Genomic DNA, 19,167 nt, shown 5'->3' on the forward strand with positions numbered 1-19,167 from the left:
CAAAGTGGCCTAGCCGATAAGGATGCGTGTGGGTGTGCGTGGCGCCTATCCTTGCCCTCCACCAAACTCCCCACCCCGGTGCCCTCGGGTGTGGGTTTACAGCCCCCCTCCCTGGGACCGTGGCAGCACGCCACCTATGGCGCTTCTGGCTCGACCCTAGGAAGTCAGGGCCCTCGTGAGCGCTCGATGCCGGCAGTGCCTGGGGGCACCCAGTAACTGCGTGGGACTCACACAATGCCTGGGTAGTCCCCACGCCCGGACCTACCCAAGCTGCTCCGTTTCCTTCGGGGGAACCTAACCCCTCGCGTGCCACTCACACTGGCTATCCCTTGCACGCTCGGGAGGGGCCCTTAATAACCCCGGGAGACGCCTCTTTCACTCCACTTCCTTTCGCTTCCCCCCGTTCCCGGCCGGCCCCCTCGTGGGAGTCCGGAACCGCAGTACTAGGGGTTCACTGTCGCTTTGAGGGTCCGAGCTGCCAGCCCTCGTCTCACTCACACCCCACTTGCTCGTCTCCCACGCCCACCACTGGGGTTCTCACCCTCCGGTGCTCCTCTGTGTCGTTGGTCCCCGAGTTGGTCCCTCTCTGTCTGGATCTGTCCAGCAGTCCTGGAGGCCCAGGAAGGGCGGCCGTCCCAATCCTGGTGTCCTCTTCAGGTGTGGCACAGATCCTGGACGAGCCCCCAGCTGAAATAAATGGGCCAGGAGACCTGCTCCTTTTTAAGGCCTTTATTGAGTGAACAGCTCTGGGTTGGGGGCCCAAGGGGTCGCGCACACCACCGCTGCTCCCACTTGGTGACGCTGAGGAGGAGGAGATCAGGTCCGCTAGGCAGCAGAACCGGGGCTTCTGTCCTCGCGGGCGTGCCCAGGAAGGCGATTTTTGGCTCATTGTCTGGGGTCCTGATTCCGCAGTCACACTCTTTAAGTTAGGGCGGCATGTCGGCGGCTGTTCTGTGGGTCTGGCTATGTCCAGGGACCTCTTGCTGATTGTCCGATCCGGTCCGTGGCCCCAAAGTTGGTGTGGCTCATTTTCCTTGGGGCTCTTTTCGGGATTTCGCGTACAGTTCGCGATTTGCATATTACCGGAGGTGAAGCGGCCGCCATTTTGGGGAGCAGCGGCAGTAAAAAACCCGACGGTCACAAAGTGAAGGACAAGCGAGGCAAGGGGGAAACATAACAAGGGTGCACATAAAGGGGATTTTAACAGGGTTTGAACAGTTAACAGCATTTTAATTAACATTTTCAATATAAAACTGAATTTATTCATAACAGGACTGTAGAGAAAGGAATGTGGAGAGAGGCATACTGGAGCTGGGGCAGCTGTGGGGATAGGAACAGAGACACAGGACAGGACAGGAGCAAGGGGACAGGAGCAAGGGGAAAAGCACCATGTGGATATGGCACAGAGGCCATGAGGCGGGTGAGGGTGAAAAGCCAGGGACCTCATAAAATCAGATGAGCTGGACAGGACAGAACGCACATCCAACCAATATGATTAATGCAACGTTCTCCCCTCTATTTGTGATAAGATGGCAGTTCATATACACTTCCCTATAGTTTACAGTTTACAAAGGCACTCTGATTGGCATGCTAACATTGTTTACCTTTGCCTTAAGGTGGTCAAAATTTCACACTGCAGCTCTACTCTAATTCATGCTCGGATAGCTCATTACTTTGCAGTTACCTTAACATAATTTCTAACTGCGCCACAACTGAATTCTCATTGCACCAAAGGCTTCGAGCCCCCATCAATGCCACTTATCAGGGCCTAGTCTGAGTGGGTAGCTCAAGTCTCACTCCAGACATAAATCATGCTCTCTGTCTCTCAGAAATTCTATAACAATTCCCTCTTTTTTTTCAGAGCTACCCAGGCTGACTTGAAGGCACAGTGCACTATCTTCTGCATACACTATAATAAACACAGTATAGAGACTAAACTAATCATAGTAATAAGTAAAAATACAATAGCAAAATGAACTAAATCTTTGACTCAACTAGCAAAACCTAAAAAATTGAGCCAATTAGCAAACGGAAGGTCTACCATAACAAGTTCCTTCATGTTGTCTTTTAATTGTGATAACTGTGAATTGATTGAAAGTGGTCAGCCAAATTCATGCAGCACATGTCTTCAAATTTTTCATACCCATGTCTTTGTGCTAGAAGAAGGAAATTAGTGGCAGCTCTGTTTTGCAGAACCGCATGATGGGTGTCATCTACATCTGTGTCAAGCTCACTTAACATTTTAGATGGAATATTAATTTACTTTCCTGTCCAGCGGGTGTCATCCCCATCCCTCTCAAGGTGTCCCCTCCCTGAACCCCCCATCCTTACTTGGAGTTCCTTTCCAAGCTACTTCTGTCTCTGCAGCCCCTCTCCTTCATTCCCTCACTGGGCTTTCCCTGCCTGTCTCCGACCATCCTCTGAGTCCCTCACTGTCCCCTGGGGTCTGTCCACCCAGCAGGGCTCTCGTTCGCAGGCGCGTCACTGTGGTCACAGCCCCCCAGGGCACAGGTGGCACTGGGGGACAGCCTGGTGCTGAGCTGTGTGCTGGCTGCAGGGACAGGTCCCCTCTCATTCTCCTGGCACTGGGAGGGCTCGGGGGCACCACTGGGCATTGGCCCCTACCTGGAGCTGTGGCACATTGTGACAGTTGCCAGTATCAGTGCTGAGTCAGCAATGGGGACAGTGTGACCAAGAGTTTCCCCCTGACTGTCACTGTCCTGGGTGAGAAGGACCCTCAGGCTGGGGTTTACCCCAACCACAGCATCCCCATCCCACCTCACCAGGTGCCAGCCCTCTCTCTGTCTCTGCAGTGCCCACGGCCAATGCCACCATCACCCCCGGTCCCCTGGCACACCAGGTGCACACAGGTGACCCCGTGACCGTGCGCTGCTTGGTGCAGGTGGGCTCAGCCCCTGTCACCTTCACCTGGCTGCACAACGGGCAGGAGGTGGCCCAGATCCCCTCCTGGATCTCGGGGACATCAAAGTGGGACATTCAGGCACCTACCAGTGCGTGGCCACCAACCAGCTGGGACAGGATAGACACCATGTGTTCCGGGCACTCAGCCCAGAGTTGACCCTGGAGATGACCCCTTGCTCACCCTTAGTCACAGGTGGGCTCACAAGCAGTCACCAAGCTGTTAATGACCCCCATAGTTCAGGATGACCCTGGTGTGTCCCCATCTGACCCCAGCAGTGGCTGTGAATGTCGGCAGGACCCTCCTGTTTCTGCTCCTGCTCCTGGCTGTCACTAGGGGCTGTGTCTGGTGGCACCGCCGGGGTGGGTGACAATGTGGGGGGATGGGGGTCCTGGAGTGAGAGGAAGCCCCCAGAGTGAGAGCAGAGATCAGGGATCCGGTGCGAATCAGGGCTGCAGTGGGGATCTGGGGGTCCTGTGGTTGGTTGGAGCTGCCGAGGTTCCAGGAAGGTTCAGGGGTCCCAGGGTCCCCTCCATCACCCCCTCCCCTTTTCCTTGCAGCTGCCAGGAAGCCCCAGGACTGGTGAGTGGGGGGGGCTCTTGCGGGGATTCCCTTTTTCCCCCTCCCGAGATACCACCCAACCCCCCCCCACCCTTAACCCCACAGGACTCCCCCAGAGGAGGGGCTGGTGCTGGACCCCCATGTGAGGGGCACTGAGTGGGCAGGGGGTGAGTACGAGGTTGACTGGGACACATCATCCACAACTGTCACCCTCCCACCCTGGTTCCCACAACTGGAATCTCCCCCACAGGTGTCCCCTGGACTTGCCCCAACTCGGGATCCACAAATGACCAATATGGATGTGTCAGGACCCTACAAGGCACAGTGGGACCCCCTGTAACACCCTCAAGAGTGTGCTGTGACACTGGGAGACACTGGCAGCACTCGGGGGCATTGATTCCCCTCAGGGATGTCTACTTCATTTTCAGAGCACCCCTCAGGGCTCCTCATTCCCCCTTCCAGTGCTGGGGTGGGACACAAACCCTTTTCACTCTTATTGTACCCAAAATGAAGGTTTTTGATTAAACTGTGTGAGAAACAAGGCTCACTCTTTAAAATTTGTGAATGTTTAATCAGGGATAAAAGGGACAGTAAACAGTGGGCTGGGTGCTTGGCAACTGCCAGACACCCATGGGTTAACTACAGTTATTCTTATAGACCTGTTCATTGTATTGAAAATACTCAAGAGGGTTATACATATTCAAACATTCTTTCAAGTTTACAAGTTCTGAGAATTCTATTGCTTGGTTTGACCCTTGATCCGTTTTCTTAAAGTACATACCATACTGCAGATTAAGTTTATATATTTTATGTCCTCACAAGGCCCTCCTATTCTGTAGTGTGACAGTTCCTGATAACTGAAGGGTCAGTGGTAAATTCCTCTTTCCATCCTTTCTTTTGATGTTTATTTAGTTGCTTCTTTTCAGTGTTATCATACAGATAAGATACTCCACCAGTACATGAAATCAACATTAGCTATGCCCAGGGTTGGCTATATGATACTTGTATCCCCAGTTGTCTGTTCTGTCTATGCTGGATAATAAGATTTGCACATTTAAGACTGGTTCCAAGAGCAAAGTGGGGAGAGAAGGAGCGTGGAGTTTGTTACAAGAACCGTCACTTGCCTCCTCCTGGACTGTGTTGTCTGTGGATAGACAGACAGCAGGACAGAGCTCTCCTTTGCTTTTAGTTAGTTTTTAACTAGCTGAGGCACAGATGTTCCACGGACTGTGGGTTTTCTTTTTCTTTGGACCTGTTTAAACCTGCTCTGGACTGAACACCAAGAAGAGCACTGGGAGCTCACTTCTGTAGCCCATGGGGCCAGACCTGGGCCACGGCATTTCCAGTGCCAGAGGGACTGATAAGAGACTCAGTAAGCAGAACTAAAGCCCACAAAAGGGACTTTTGTGAGGTTATTATCTCTTTTGGAGTGACAAGAAGTTTTATTTTTTAATACTGTTCAGTTTTTGTACTGGTAAATGCATTGCCTGTTAAATAAATAGTTTTTTCTACTTTTCTCGAAGGAAATATTTTTCCCAAACCAGTTGGGGGAGGGGCCGCTTAAATCTGTTTTTCTAGAGGAAGCCCCCTTAGAGGTTTTCCTCCTAAAATTACCCTAAACCAGGACAAATACAATTTTTTGGCACCCAATGTGTGGCTTGAGAAAGTGGAAAAAATCTGTACTGATTGCATTTTAGTTGTGCTTACTCTATATTAAGATAAAGCAGTCAGTAGCCATGTTGCTTGAATTCATAATGTCTCTCAGGGTGGAGGCCTTCATGTGGTTCTGGTCTCTAGGCTTTTTTGAGGTTTTAATACCTTTCTAGTCCCTAGGATTATTTTCTTATCCAGAAATAGCTCCAGTATTGTCCATAACACGTAGTTTTTACAGCAGCAGACCATGGATTAGAATAACTATTGTACTGGGCTCTTCTGGTTTGAAAGCAAAACCAGTGAGAGACTCCAAGTCAGAAACATAATTTATTGGGAAAAAGGAATAGAGACAAAATACATGCAATAATTCAGAAGGAAGACCACCGACAAAGTCAGAATACAACTTGACGCTCCCTTGGCCGGTGTGGTAGCAGTCCAAATTGGAGTGACTGCAGTCCTCTTAGAGTGGCAGATGTGGTTTCTGTTTGTACAGTGGTCCTGTAGAACAAGTGTATTCAGTCCAGTGGAAAACCCCAGCTATGTCCTCTTGGAAACTTGTGGGAAAGCTCTTTTTCTGTCTAGAAATCCCAGGATATATATAGGTGGGAATTAGGCTTAGCTCCACCACCCTGGGTGGAGCATCTCACAATCGACTGATGTCATTCTGAGTCATGAGGTGTGTCTTTGATCACAAAACTGGCTCCTGGAGAGTTACTTCTGAGTCATGTGGCATTAACAGGAGATAAGGAAAACTGCCCAAAGGGCAACTGCTACACAGATGGTACTAGAAAACATCTTGTCTTTCAATCTCAGACATGGGCTCAGTGATAATCATTTACAGGGAGTTTACAATAGTACTGGAGTCTGTTCAAGATAAGTATAGGTTATGGTTTCTTTGTCCTGCCCAGTGTCCTTGTTTCAGTAGCATGTTTTGGGAGTTTATTAGTAATTGCATCCAGTTTGTTAGAGGAGGAACAGGGGATGAGGCTTTTCAGCCTTTCTTTTCCTTCTTCCTCTTTAAATCTGTTATGCCATTTTTAAAGAGTGTTCAGTTTCCCCTGAATGTTAAAGTTAGCACTGTCCTGGTATTTAATTTGATAAGCTTCCTTTATATGGTCTACAGTTGGTCTAGAATTAGGGCTGAGATATCCAGAAGAGCTGATGAGACCCCTAACCCAGAAGTAGACCCAGGTGTGAAAAATCCTGAGTGGTGTGGAAAATGGGAGGATATGGACCAAACCCTGAAGGAATTTTCTGACCCTGTAGCCTGGAATTTTCCACATGAACAAATTCAGAACCCAGTTGAGGTGGGGAAATACCTGGAAGAGAAGTGCCATGATGACTCTAAGGAGAAAAGTATCATTACAATAAGCTGGGCCTTGACCTATGGTTATCACATACTATTAGCTACTGTAGGACAGCAGATAGAGGCAGGAGAGCAGGGAGGTAAATCAGCAGCTATCCCAGTCACTCAGGCTGCAGCCAACACCCCAGCTGCTCAGGTTGTAGCTAAAGCAGACAACAAGCCTAAACCAGCGCCTAAACCAGCAACTAAACCAAACAGTGCGCCTCAACCAATGGCTGTTGCTCCTACCACGACAGGCAGAAAACACACATTTAAAAGTAATCAACCTGTGGATGGTGATGATCTGGGGGAAGTACCCTCAAAACCAAGAACAAAATCAGCAGTCACTCTTAAGTCCTTTTCCCTGAAGGACCTTTGTGGTCTAAGAAAGAAATACACTCAACAACCTAATAAATCTGTAATTAGTTGATTACTCTGTCAAGGATATTACAAGTGAGACTACAATTCTAGATGGTAGCGAAGTGAGGCATTTAGGATCCCTGTCACATGATCCAGTTATCGACCAAGGAATTATGAGAGGGGCTAACCCTCACAGTCTCTGGGCTCGGGTGCTGGGAAGTGTGGCAAAAAGATATCTGTGTACAGACAATCTCTATATGCAGCAAACCCAGTGGAATACCATAGAACAAGAGATTCAACATTAGAGAAAAATGACAGTGACAGAAATTGTCTTCTCAGATGACCTAAAAACTGTAAATCCAGACTTAGTATCATGTACACCTGTTATGTGGTGAAAATTTGTACGACTTAGACCACAAGAATATGCTCTGTTAACAATAAAGTGGGATAGCATTGAGGGAACCCTGTTTGATATGGCGAAGAAGCTCCATATGCAGATGCTGTGCACGGCCCAACACATGCAAGAATCTGTAGAAACAGGTCTGCGGAAACTAGACGATAAGATAGAGGAGAATCACAATAAACTCAGGGAGGAGATGAAAGAGGGATTTCTCCAAATCTTGGCAATACAAATCAGAGGTTCTGGTACCAAACATAGATGTCCCACAGATGGGGAGAGGAGGCACACCCCATGACCTGAGCTGTAGTTCTTTCTGTGTGATTATGGAGAAAACATGAAGAAATGGGATGGAAAATCTACTGCTGCTCTGGCATGATGGGTACTTGAATTAGAAAACAATAAGACTCAGAGAGGAAGTTCCATCAAAAAAGAAGCAACTCCAGTAGCCTGTAAACGAACTATCATGGATGATGATGATGATATATCAAATCCCCTTGAGGGAACCTCCAAAACATATACCCAGGGAAGGAAGGATCACCAGGCTTAGAGGAGCCCTACCTCTAACTAGGGAGAGGCTAGGGAAAATCCTGTTTTTTGGACTCTGTGGATTTGTTGGCTTGACACATCAGAACCACAAAAATATGAGGCTTTAGTAACACTGGTGCACAGTACATACTAATCCCATCAAGAAAAAGACAGAATCCATTTCTATTACTGGTGTTACAGGGGGATCACAAGATTTGACTTTAGTAGAAGCTGAGGTGTGCCTGACTGGAAATAAGTGGAAGAAACATTCTATTATAACTGGCCCAGAAACCCTATGCATTTTGGGCATAGACTTCCTCCAAAGTGGATATTTCAAAGACCCAAAAGAACTCAGGTAAGCATTTAGGATAGTGGCTGTAGAGGCAGAAAACATTAAGCAGTTAAACACCTGTAGTTTCCTGGACTATCAGAAAACCCATCTGCAGTAGGACTCCTGAAGATAAAAGAAGAATGAATATAAATTACCACCTCAACAGTACACCCCCAACAGTACAGAACAACTCAAGATGCTGTGATCCCCATCTACAAAATGTTCCATGAGCTGAAAAACCAAAGAGTGGTCAGCAAAACCCACTCACCCTTTAACAACCCCATTTAGCCTCTGAACAAATCTGAATGAGAATGAAGATTGCCTGTAGACTATCATACCTTGAGTGAAGTAACTCCACCACTGAGCGCTGCTGTACCAGATATGTTAGAACTCCAGTACAAAGTCCAAGGCAGCAAAATGGTATGGCACTATTAACATTACTAATGCATTTTTCTCTTTCCTCTGGCAGCAGAATGCAGGCTTCAGTTTACTTTCACCTGGGGGGGGCATGCAGTACACCTGGAAGTGACTACCTCAGGGGTAGAAACACAGCCCCACAATCTGCCATGAATTTATCCAAGCTGCACTAGAAAAAGGTGAAGCTCCAGAACATCTGCAGTACATTGATGACATCATTGTGTGGGAGAACATGGCAGCAGAAGTGCCTAAGAAAGGAAAAAATATCATCCAGATTCTCCTGGAAAGAGCAAAATCAAGGGACCTGCTCAAGAGATCCAGTTCCTGGGAGTAAAATGACAAGATTAGTAGTGTCAGATTACCACTGATATCATCAACAAGATCACAACAATGTCTCCACCAATCAACAAGAAAGAAACACAAGCGTTCTCTAAGCACCATAGGCTTTTGTACTTCCCAAGTACAACCAGATTATGAACCCTCTTTACCTAATCACCCACAAGAAAAACACTTTCCAGTGGGGCCCTAAACAGCAACAAACCTTTATCCAGATCAAACAGAAGATCACTTATACAATAGCCCTTAACCCAGTCAGGACAGGACCAAATGTGAAGAACATACTCAACTCTGCAGCCAGGAGCCATAGTCTATCCTGGAGCCTTTAGCAAAAAGTACCTAGTGAAATTCAAGACCAACTGTCACCCTGATTCTTAAAACTTCCTAAAGCCTTCTGAGTTTACATTCCTTTGGAGAACTTTCCCACACAATTTCTGTAAACAACATATTGTTTACATTCTTTTATGGGGGTGGAGAACACTTGATGTACTGGTGGTTTGTCCAATGTCTTTGGAGAGGTGGCCCATTCACTCTCCAATCCAATGTCACCCTTGGGAAGGTATAAAAGACAGAGTCAGATAATAAATGGGCCTTTTTTACCTTGCAAGCAGCAGGTGGCTCGCGTCGTGCTTTCACGTGTCCTACAGCGACAACCAACCACTAAGATTTTGAAATCAAAACTACCAAAGGTCTGAAACCAACTACTCTCCAACAGAAAAGGAAATTTTAGCAGTCTATGAAGGAGTCCAAACTGCCTCAGAGATGATCAGCACTGAAACACAACTCCTCCTAGCACCTCAGCTACTGGTGCTGGGGTGCATATTCAGAACAAAGGTTCCCTCTATCCACCATATCACCAATACCACATAGAACAAATAGATTACCCTCACCACACAGTGCACCTGTATTAGAAGACTAAATCACCCTAAGATTTTGGAGATAATTACAAACTGTCCAGAAGATAAAAACTTTAATCTCACTAACAAAGAGGAACAAGAACAAATAACATGTGCTAAAAAAGCTCTACCATATAACCAACTGCCAGCAAGAGAAACGCACTACCCTCTTTTTACTAATAGATCTTACTGCATTGTAAGGATGAACCGGAAGTAGAAAGCAACCATATGGAACCCCACGCAACAGGTTACACAAAGTACCGAAAAAAAAGGTGAATCAAGTTCAACGTGCTGAATTTAAAGTCAATAAAGTGGCCCTAGACGTTACTGAAAAAAAAGAAGTGACCAAAACTCTACCTCCACACTAATTCATGGGTAGTAACCAATGCTCTGTGAAGTTGTCTAGAAAAGTGGAAAAAGGCTAATTATCATCATAGAAGAAAACAAGTTTAGACTGGTGAGGAGTAAGAAAACATCACTACCAGAATAAAGAAACTACCTGTGAAAATTCATAATGTAGATATCCATATCCCCAGGAATAGAACCAATGAGGAACACGAAAACAATCAACAAGTAGATCAGGCTGCAAGAATAAAGGTATCAAAGATAAACTTAGATTACAACACAAGAGAACGTTATTCCTAACTAAATGAGCTCATGGTGCCTCAGGTCATCAGGATAAAGATACTACCTGTGATAAAGATACTATCTATAAATAAACACAAGACCAAGAAGTGGATTTAATAATGAACAATATTTCTCAGATTATTCATGACTGTGAGACGTGCTTTGATAAAACAAACCAAGCAACTGAAACCCCTCTGGTATAGTGGGCGGTGGTCCAAATATAAGTATGGGGAGGTCTGGCAGATTAACTACATCACAGTACCTCATCACACCAAAGTAAGCACTATGTGCTCATAATAGTAGAAACCACCATTAGATGGTTGGAGACCTACCCTGTACCTCATGGTAGGGCCCATAACACTATCCTAGGCCTTGAAAAACAAATCCCTAAAGGCATGGTACTCCTGAGAGGACTGAGTCAGACAATGGGACTCATTTCAAGAACAGACTTATCAACACTTGGACAAGGGAATATGGCATTGAGTGGATGTATCATATCCCCTACCATGTACCAACTACAAAGAAATTGAAGTACAATGGACTATTAAAAACCACCTTGAAAGTATTAGGTGGGGGATCTTTCAAAAATTAGGAGCAGCATCTGACAAAAACACCTGATTAGATAACAACCGAAGCTCTACCAACCAAGTGGGCCCTGCCCAATCTAAGACCCTGCATACAGTAGACAGAAACAAAGTCCCAGTGGTAGATATCAAGGCTTTATGAAGGAAAACTGTTTAGATCAATTCTGCCTCAAGTACAAACAAACCCATTAGTGGAGTTGTCTTTACTCAAGGACCAGGATACACATGGTAGATAATATAGAAAGATAACACAATGTGTACCTCAGGGAGATCTAATTGTTAACTAAGAGCTCTGTATAAATCACTATTTGCAGACTATTACTACCATTATCTGTGTATAGCTGGATATGTACAATGTATGTGTTTGTAGAGTTAGAATATATATTAGTTTTAATAGTAAGAAGAACATTTGAGGATAAGGGGTGGAATGTCCAAGGTTAACTATATGATGCTTGTATCCCCAGTTGTCTGTTCTGTCTATGCTGGATAATAAGATTTGCACATTTAAAACTGGTACCAAGAGCGAAGTGGGGAGAGAAGAAGCGTGGAGTGTTACCAGAAATGTCACTTGCTCCCCTGCATCCTCCTCCTGGACTGTGTTGTTTGCAGACAGACAGACAACGGGACAGAGCTCTCCTTTGCTTTTAGTTAGTTTTTAGCTAGCTGAGGCACAGATGTTCCACAGACTGTGGGTTTTCTTTTTCTTTGGACCTGTTTAAACCTGCTCTGGACTGAACACCAAGAAGAGCACTGGGAGCTCACTTCTGTAGCCCATGGGGCCAGACCTGGGCCATGGCATTTCCAGTGCCAGAGGGACTGATAAGAGACTCAGTAAGCAGAACTAAAGCCCACAAAAGGGACTTTTCTGAGGTTATTATCTTTTTCGGAGCGGCAAGAAGTTTTATTGTTTAATACTGTTCAGTTTTTGTACTGGTGAATGCTTTGCCTATTATATAGTTTTTTCCACTTTTCTTCAAGTCAATCTTTCTCCCGAACCAGCTGGGGGAGGGCCCACTTGAATTTGTTTTTCTAGACAAAGCCCCTTTAGAGATTTTTCTCCCAGAATTACCCTAAATCAGGACACTATTTCATAAAATTATCTGAGTTATTCTCAAAGTTATCATTTAGTTACACAAATGAAAGCATTAGCTTCTTCTGCAACAGTTAATGTTATAATACAGAGCACATAGTCTCTATTGTGATATTTTGCAAGACTCTAAACTATAATATATTTGTCATGGTAAAATATATATTCTACATAGGGATTAGGGTAAAAAGGTTGACAAATTGGAGTGTTTAAAAGGAAATTAAGACGTGATTACAAACAGTAGTTTATCAAAATAATTTGGAAAAGCCAATATAATAGTGAAAGCCAATGACGACATAATTATTTATAACAGGGCGAAGGTGTATTAAAGGTTTTATTTGACTTCTCCTTATCCTGCTCTGATTTTATGAGCAATAAATTTGTTTAATATCTCTAATTCCAAGGCTGTTTTACCTGTGATAGGATTTGATGAGTGATCTCTGCTGGTCCTTGTCTCAACCCAAGAGCCCTTTGTTCAATTTTCTCTCCCCATTCAGGTACCATAGGCAGTGAGAGAGCGGCATATGGTGGGTACAGGGCATGTGGCAAGGCAGGAAGAAGGAGGAGGGTCCAGGTCAGGTTGTTGAGCAGAGTGTTGTGGGATTTGTAGTAGTTTTGTGGTTCTCTCAGACCCTTGGGGACAGAGACAAAATTATCAATTTCTGTATTTCTGGACTGGTTCCCTCTCAGCTGCCCCTGCAGGGGGGTTTCCAGCCAGCCCTGCCCTAAAAACCATCCAAGGCCCTCACAGAGCCACTACTTGGGCTCCCTTTGGGTTTTGTGCTTCTTGCAGGGCTGACCAAACCACAGCCAGGCCACTTCGCCCTCAGAATTCTCACCTCTGCAGCAGCTCTAAAGCTGCCAGAATCAAAGCCAAGGGGGCTGGGGGGACCCTCAGGTCCAGGCTGCCACCTGGGGCTGGCCAGAGCAGGGCTGGCCAGTGGCCACCCCTGTGCAGTGGGGCTGGGCCATGGCTGGGCTCCAGCCTTGGATGGCCACTGGCTTCAAGGAGCAGGAGTTTGGGGCTCCTTCCTGCATGGGGCTCCATTTCCGAGCTGCTCTTTCTGGTTCAAATCCTGCATGATGAGCAGGAATGGAGAAGCCTGGAACAGAATTTCTTCCAAAACCCAATAAACTTCCTTCTGCTGCATGAGAGTGAAAGTGTTTAGGGGGCACAGCTGTACACCCCCATCCCCAACAGACTCTTCACCCTTCCCTGCCCCCCCCACACCCCATTTTCCCACTCCCCCCAACCGATTCCCTGCTTAGGTGCTCCTCAGGTTTGCTGAGCTGGGAACTGGTGGTAAAGGGACATGGCACAAAAGTGAGGAAAATAAGGAAGAAAGAGAAAGAGAGGAAAAAGTCAAGGGCAGAGTTACCTAGGACCCCCACGTGATGCCTGCCCAGGAAATGAGCATCTGTGAATGCCCCCAGCCTTGGTGACCCCCATTCACATGGCCCCCCCACCCCTGGTGACTCCGCCTCCTCAAGACCCCCATTCCACAGGGACCCCATTCTCCTGGACATCCATCCCTGGCTCTCCAAAACCCAAAAAGCAGCCCACTTCTGGGAAGCCCATGTCCCACTGATCCAGGGACAACCTTGTCCCCAGCCTGTCCCCATCCTACCCACAGTCTGTCCCCAGCTTGTGGCCACCCTGCCCCCACCAAGTGTCACAGTTGAGGCATGGCGGGAATGAAAGAACTGCAGTCAGAAGGCCATATGAAGTGATCTCAACTGATTTATTTCAAATACATCGCTCTTTTTATAAAGAGCATCATGCAGATTAATTTCGTTGGTCTTAAAGTAAAAACATCTCAGACCATTGGTGTGCTCTGAATGATGCACAGTGGCAAAACATATCTACAAATAATGTGAACAACAAGAGAGATAATTATTTACATTCCTTTGCAACTCTTTCCCAGGCCCTAGCCTGGCAGAAACCTCTCCTTTCTCTCTGACTGAACTGAGAATACCCATAACCATGGGCCACCTACACGTGGGGATGAGACGTGACCTCGCTTCCTTCCCCTTCATCCAAAGAGCCACCATCCAGGGGAGCGGTGGCCACAGCAGCCAGGGACAGCCAGTCCACATGGCTGGGGACACCGGGATGGCTGGGAAGGTGGCGCTGCTCCTGTGGGGTGAGTGCCCCGGGCACGGGCCTGACAGCCCAGGGATGGGCCCTGGTGGGGAGGGGGCACAGGGGGGCTGTGGGGTGCCATGAGGTCCCCAGTGCCAGCAGTGCCAGTGCAGGAGGTGACCAGGGTCATGGGGTGACTGTGGGGACAGGACAGGCGGTACAGGGCTGGAGGGACAGGAATGTGGGGAGAGGCATTGTGGGGTTGGGGCAGTTGTGGGGACAGGGACAGTGACACAGGGATGCCAGGACAGGGACAAGGGGAGAAGCACCAGGTAGATGTCCCAGGCCATGGGGACAGAGGCTCTGGGGCTCTTGGGAGTGACCTGTGCCAAGCACAGAGTCCCCATCAAGACATCTGTGCCACACCAACATCCCCATGGGGACAGTTTGGGAAGAGCCCCTACAATCCATGTCCCTGTGTGCTGCTGTCTCCACAGTGCCACCCCCACCCAGCCCTGTCCCTTCTCCCTTCCAAGGCCAAGACCCTTGACCTCACTGGTGACTCCTCGGCAGATGTCATGTTCCTGCCCCGCTGTACCCAGCCCTTTGTTGGCCCTGGCAGGCTGGTGTCCCCTGTCACCCACAGGTGCCCAGACCACCCAGCTCCTTGTGGAGCCCCCCTGGATGTTGATGGTGCTGTGAACCCAGTGACACTGACCTGCCAGGGCTCGGGGATGGCCGATGCAACCACCTGGTACAAGGAATGGCAGTGCTGGGGAGAGCAGGAACGTGAGCATGTTACCGTCACTGAGAGACACACCTGCACGTGCGACAGACTCAGCAATGGGCTCAGCCCTGTGTGAGATGGTGAGGGAGTTCTGAATATCCCCAGCCTGGCACCCGCGGTTTCCCCAAGGCTCTGGGTGGGGTCTGCTCCATGGGCCATCTCCTGGTGTGACCAGAGCCCATCCCCTGCACATGGGCACATCCCAGAGACTCCCAGTGCCAGAGGACCCTGTTTGTGGAATTGGGGATCCCTGGTGCACTGGGTGTGACCCAGTATGGGTGTTGTGGTGGCATTGGGACCCTCCAGGTCCCCAGGTGTGACAGGTCCTCTGTGTTCCACAGCCCCATTGGTGCTGTAGGTGCAGGCGTAGGCGCTGCTGGAGGACAACACGGTGACACTGCACTGCCGGCGCTGGCAGGACAACTCGGTGTAAGATGCCATCTGAAGACCCTTGCTCATTTTGCCTGCCGATTGCCATGAGAAGGAACTCCCTTCCCCCACTGCAGTTCTGGCTTGGAGAAGGCAACATGCAGGTACAGCCGCTGTACTGTCACGCCAGCTGTTCCGAACAAGGCCCAGCAAGAACTTGGCAAGGAGTTGGCAAGGACTTGGCGAAGACTCAGCGTGGACCCAGCACAGGGCGGCCTGCTGCAATTCCTGCTTCACTCTTCACCTTTAAGCCAAATGAACTGGTGGTCTCTCACTGAAGACCCCTCATCTGCTTTGTTACCACCGTGACAGACAGAGATCAAGAACCCTCTCCCCGAGGACTGAGACTGAGACCCCTACCACAGGGAATAGGAGAAAATGGTGGTATAACCACAATTGACATGACCTGCTCCTCTCCAGTAACTTCAATGGACTTATTCTTCATTGTGTTTGTTCTGCCTGGATGATTTTCTGTAGATTCACCTGTTCCCCCCACAGCAATTTCAATAGACTCTCATTGTTCTGTATGTTCCCCCCTTTTTCCCTCTGCGGACTATAACTGGACCCCTGGGTTGGGTAGGACTTTGGAGACTCTCCCTAACACAACAAGACAGATCCCCATCTTCCGGACCAGTGAGGACCTCGCCTGTGTTGGTAGCTATTCCCACGCCCTCTTCTCTCTCTCTCTCTCTCCTTTTTAGTTCTTTTCTGACCCCACTGTTGCATTTATTGTTTTGGTCCGTAATAAAGGTGCATTTGTTGTGATTAAACTGATGGTCCCATGCTGTTTGTCTTTTGCACTTTGGGATTGGCTAACGAACCATCACGACACCCCACTATAAGTGGATCGAGACACTCGGTCAGCTCAGTGTCCTTCTACTATGAGGAGAAGAAACTGCGGTAGCTCCATGATGGGACCGTGCTGTCCCTGTCCCATCTGCAGCTGCACCACAGCCGCTGCTACAGATGCAAGGGCCAGGTGAAATCCAGGGTATCATGGGGATGGGAAGAGTCCGCACCGGTGACAGTGCACAGTGAGCAGCCCACAGCTGCCACCCCCACAGCCTCTCCCCAGGCACTTGGGTTCACAAATCCCCCTCCCCTCTCCTTCCCAGAGCTCTTCACTATGCCAGTGCTGGAGGGTCCCCTTGAGCCCACCAAGGGGTCCCCCCTGACTCTCAGTTGCCTCAGCACCCCCATCCCCTGCGGCCCCGAGCCCCCCTCCTGCACATGTTCTACTGGGACGGGCAGGTGGTGTGGGGCCTGCAGGGGTCCCCACAGCTGCTGGTGCCCACTGTGGGGGTCTCCCACTCAGGGAATTACAGCTGCAAAGTGTGCTCTGAGGGGGAAGCTGTGTGGAAGAGCAGCGCCTGGCTCTGCGTCACAGTGTGCAGTGAGTGTGGACATGGGCACAGGGAACTCCCACAGCCTGCTGGAATTGCCTCCATTAGTGCCCAGGTCCACTCCATCCCTCACTGGTTCCCTTCACCCATATCTGAGTCAAGCCTACCCCTCTCTGAGGTTCCTCCACGATCCCCAAGTCCCACCATCCGTTCCCTTTGTTCCTATACCCTCACTGGGGTCACCCCATCTCCCTCTCCAGATGTCCCCTCACTGAAGTCCCCATCCTTCCTTGCACCCCCTCCCCTCACCCCCCCCCTCCCCCAGCTCTACAACCCTCTCCCTCTCTGGGCTCTCCCTGCCCCTCCCCAACCACCCTCTGAGTCCCTCACTGACCCCTGGTGTCTCCCCATCCTGCAGGGGTTCCACCCTTGGGGATATCTCTGTTGGCACAGCCCACTGGGGGGCAGGTGGCACTTTGGGACTGCCTGGTGCTGCGCTCATGGTGACTGTGGTGACAGGTTCCCTGTCCTTCTCCTGGTACCTGTGGGGGGCTTGGGGGCACCGCTCGACACTGGCCCCCGCCTGGATCTGCAGCACGTTGGGGTCAAGGGCAGCGGCTGTAACCAGTGTGGGGACAGCGTGGCCAAGAGTGTCCCCCTGAATGTCACCATCTTGGGTGAGAGGAACCCTTGGGCAGAGGGTAACCCCACCCACAGCACTCCCATCCCACCTCACCATGTGCCAGCCCTGTCTGTGTCCCCGCAGTGCCTGTGGCCAATGCCACCATCACCCCCGGTCCCCTGGCACACCAGGTGCGCGCAGGTGATCCCCTGACCCTGCGCTGCTCGGTGCAGGTGGGCTCAGCCCCTGTCACCTTCACCTGGCTGCACAATGGGCAGGAGGTGGCCCAGAGTCCCCTCCTGGAGCTCAGGGACATCGATGTGGGACATTCAGGCACCTACCAGTGCATGGCCACCAACCAGCTGGGACAGGATGAGCACCACATGTTCCGGGCACCCAGCCCAGAGCTGGCCCTGGAGGTGACAACACAGGAACAGGGCACAGGTGGGCTCAGAGAGGGTCACACGGGGCATACAGGATCCTTACACTTCAGGGTGACCCTGATGTGTCCCTCTCTGTCCCCAGCAGTGGCTGCAGGGGTCAGCAGGTCCCTCCTGATCCTGGTCCTGCTTGTGGCTCTCTTCGGGGGATGTCACTGGTGGCACCACCTGGGTGGGTGACAATGAGGGAGAATGGGGGTCCTAGGGATAGAGCTGAAGCCCCCCCCCCCCCCCCCCCAGAGTACAGGAGCCATAGGGTGGCACCAATATTTCCTTACTTGGTTGAAGCTGAATCCCAGAGATGTCATCTGGGTGTCCTGGGGGATTTGGGGAGGTCCTGCAGGGTTTTCCAGGGAAGCTGGGGGTTCTATCAGTGGTTTGGGGGAGTCTGGGAGCTTGGGGGGTTCAAGAGGTGATTCAAGGCTTTTTGGGGGCTTCAGGGATGCTCGAGGCTGCCAGGGACAGTCAGAGGTCTCAAGAGTGTTCAGGAGGATTCCACAGCCACCCCTCTCCCTTTCTTTTGCAGCCCTCAGGAAGCAGCAGGAAAGGTGAGTGCGGGGCTCCATGTCTGATCCCCCATTTTACACTTGCTGTGACCCTCCCCACCCCCACACACAACCCCTTATCCCTGCAGGGCCCCCCCAGAGGCCTTGGCCCCCTCAGAGGCAGGGGCAGTGCTGTACAGCCAGGTCATAAAAACCAAGAAGGCAGGGGGTGAGTACGGGGGGCAGACAGGGACATGTCACCCATGGGTGTCACCTCCCACCCAGGTTCCTCCAACTGGTGTCTTGCAGTGCTCCCTGTGCCACATCCCCCCAGGTGACCAACACGGAGCTGCCAGGACCCCACGGGCAACAGCAGGACCCTGATGACATCTACGAGAACATGCTGTGACATTGGGGAGCACTGGGGGCACTGGAGGTCCATGTGCGAGGGCACCCTCCATGTGTGTCCACCCTCCAGTTCCTGTGGGTGCCCACCGTGCTGGGGGGTGGACATGAATGGGGGGAGTCCCATATGGGGCTGCCCAGAGCTCCCCATTCCTGTGCTCCCAGCACCCCCAGGGGCTCCCCATTCCTTTCCCCAGTACCAGAGGGCTCAGCACCCCTGTCCCTCTCATGGGACCGAAAATGCAGCTTTTTGATGAACGAAGGGGAAATGGTTTTTGTTTGTTTAGCTCCTGTTCAATTCAGGGAGGAGGAAGGTCCCGATCAGGTTGTTGAGCAGATTAGTGTGGGATTTACAGGATTTTTGGGGCTCTGTCTTGGTTTGAAAAGACAGGTGGCTTTTAAGATAGGTAGGCACTTCTATTGAATGGAAAATATAACCCCCATCCCTCTGAATTATGATAATTTTGGAATTAAGGAACTCTCAAGTAAAGATATGGGAGTAGGGATAACAGTCCTTTATTAGGAAAAAAT

The 19,167-nt window shown here is 49.8% G+C and overlaps 1 protein-coding gene across 1 annotated transcript; it reads left to right on the forward strand.

The window, feature by feature from the left end:
* The first annotated feature begins 1,389 nt into the window (after window positions 1–1,389).
* LOC110471571 (B-cell receptor CD22) lies at window positions 1,390–18,640 on the forward strand. Its single transcript, XM_085560428.1, has 10 exons — window positions 1,390–1,420; window positions 2,814–3,011; window positions 3,481–3,502; window positions 14,772–14,984; window positions 17,204–17,361; window positions 17,451–17,750; window positions 17,832–17,918; window positions 18,273–18,294; window positions 18,381–18,453; window positions 18,566–18,640. The coding sequence occupies exons 1-10, from the start codon at window positions 1,390–1,392 to the stop codon at window positions 18,638–18,640; spliced, it is 1,179 nt and encodes a 392-aa protein (XP_085416554.1).
* Window positions 18,641–19,167: the final 527 nt, after the last annotated feature.

This window comes from Lonchura striata, chromosome 25 (genome assembly GCF_050655825.1).
Source record: "Lonchura striata isolate lonStrDom1 chromosome 25, ASM5065582v1, whole genome shotgun sequence".
In the NCBI taxonomy this organism is placed as follows: Eukaryota; Metazoa; Chordata; class Aves; order Passeriformes; family Estrildidae; genus Lonchura; species Lonchura striata.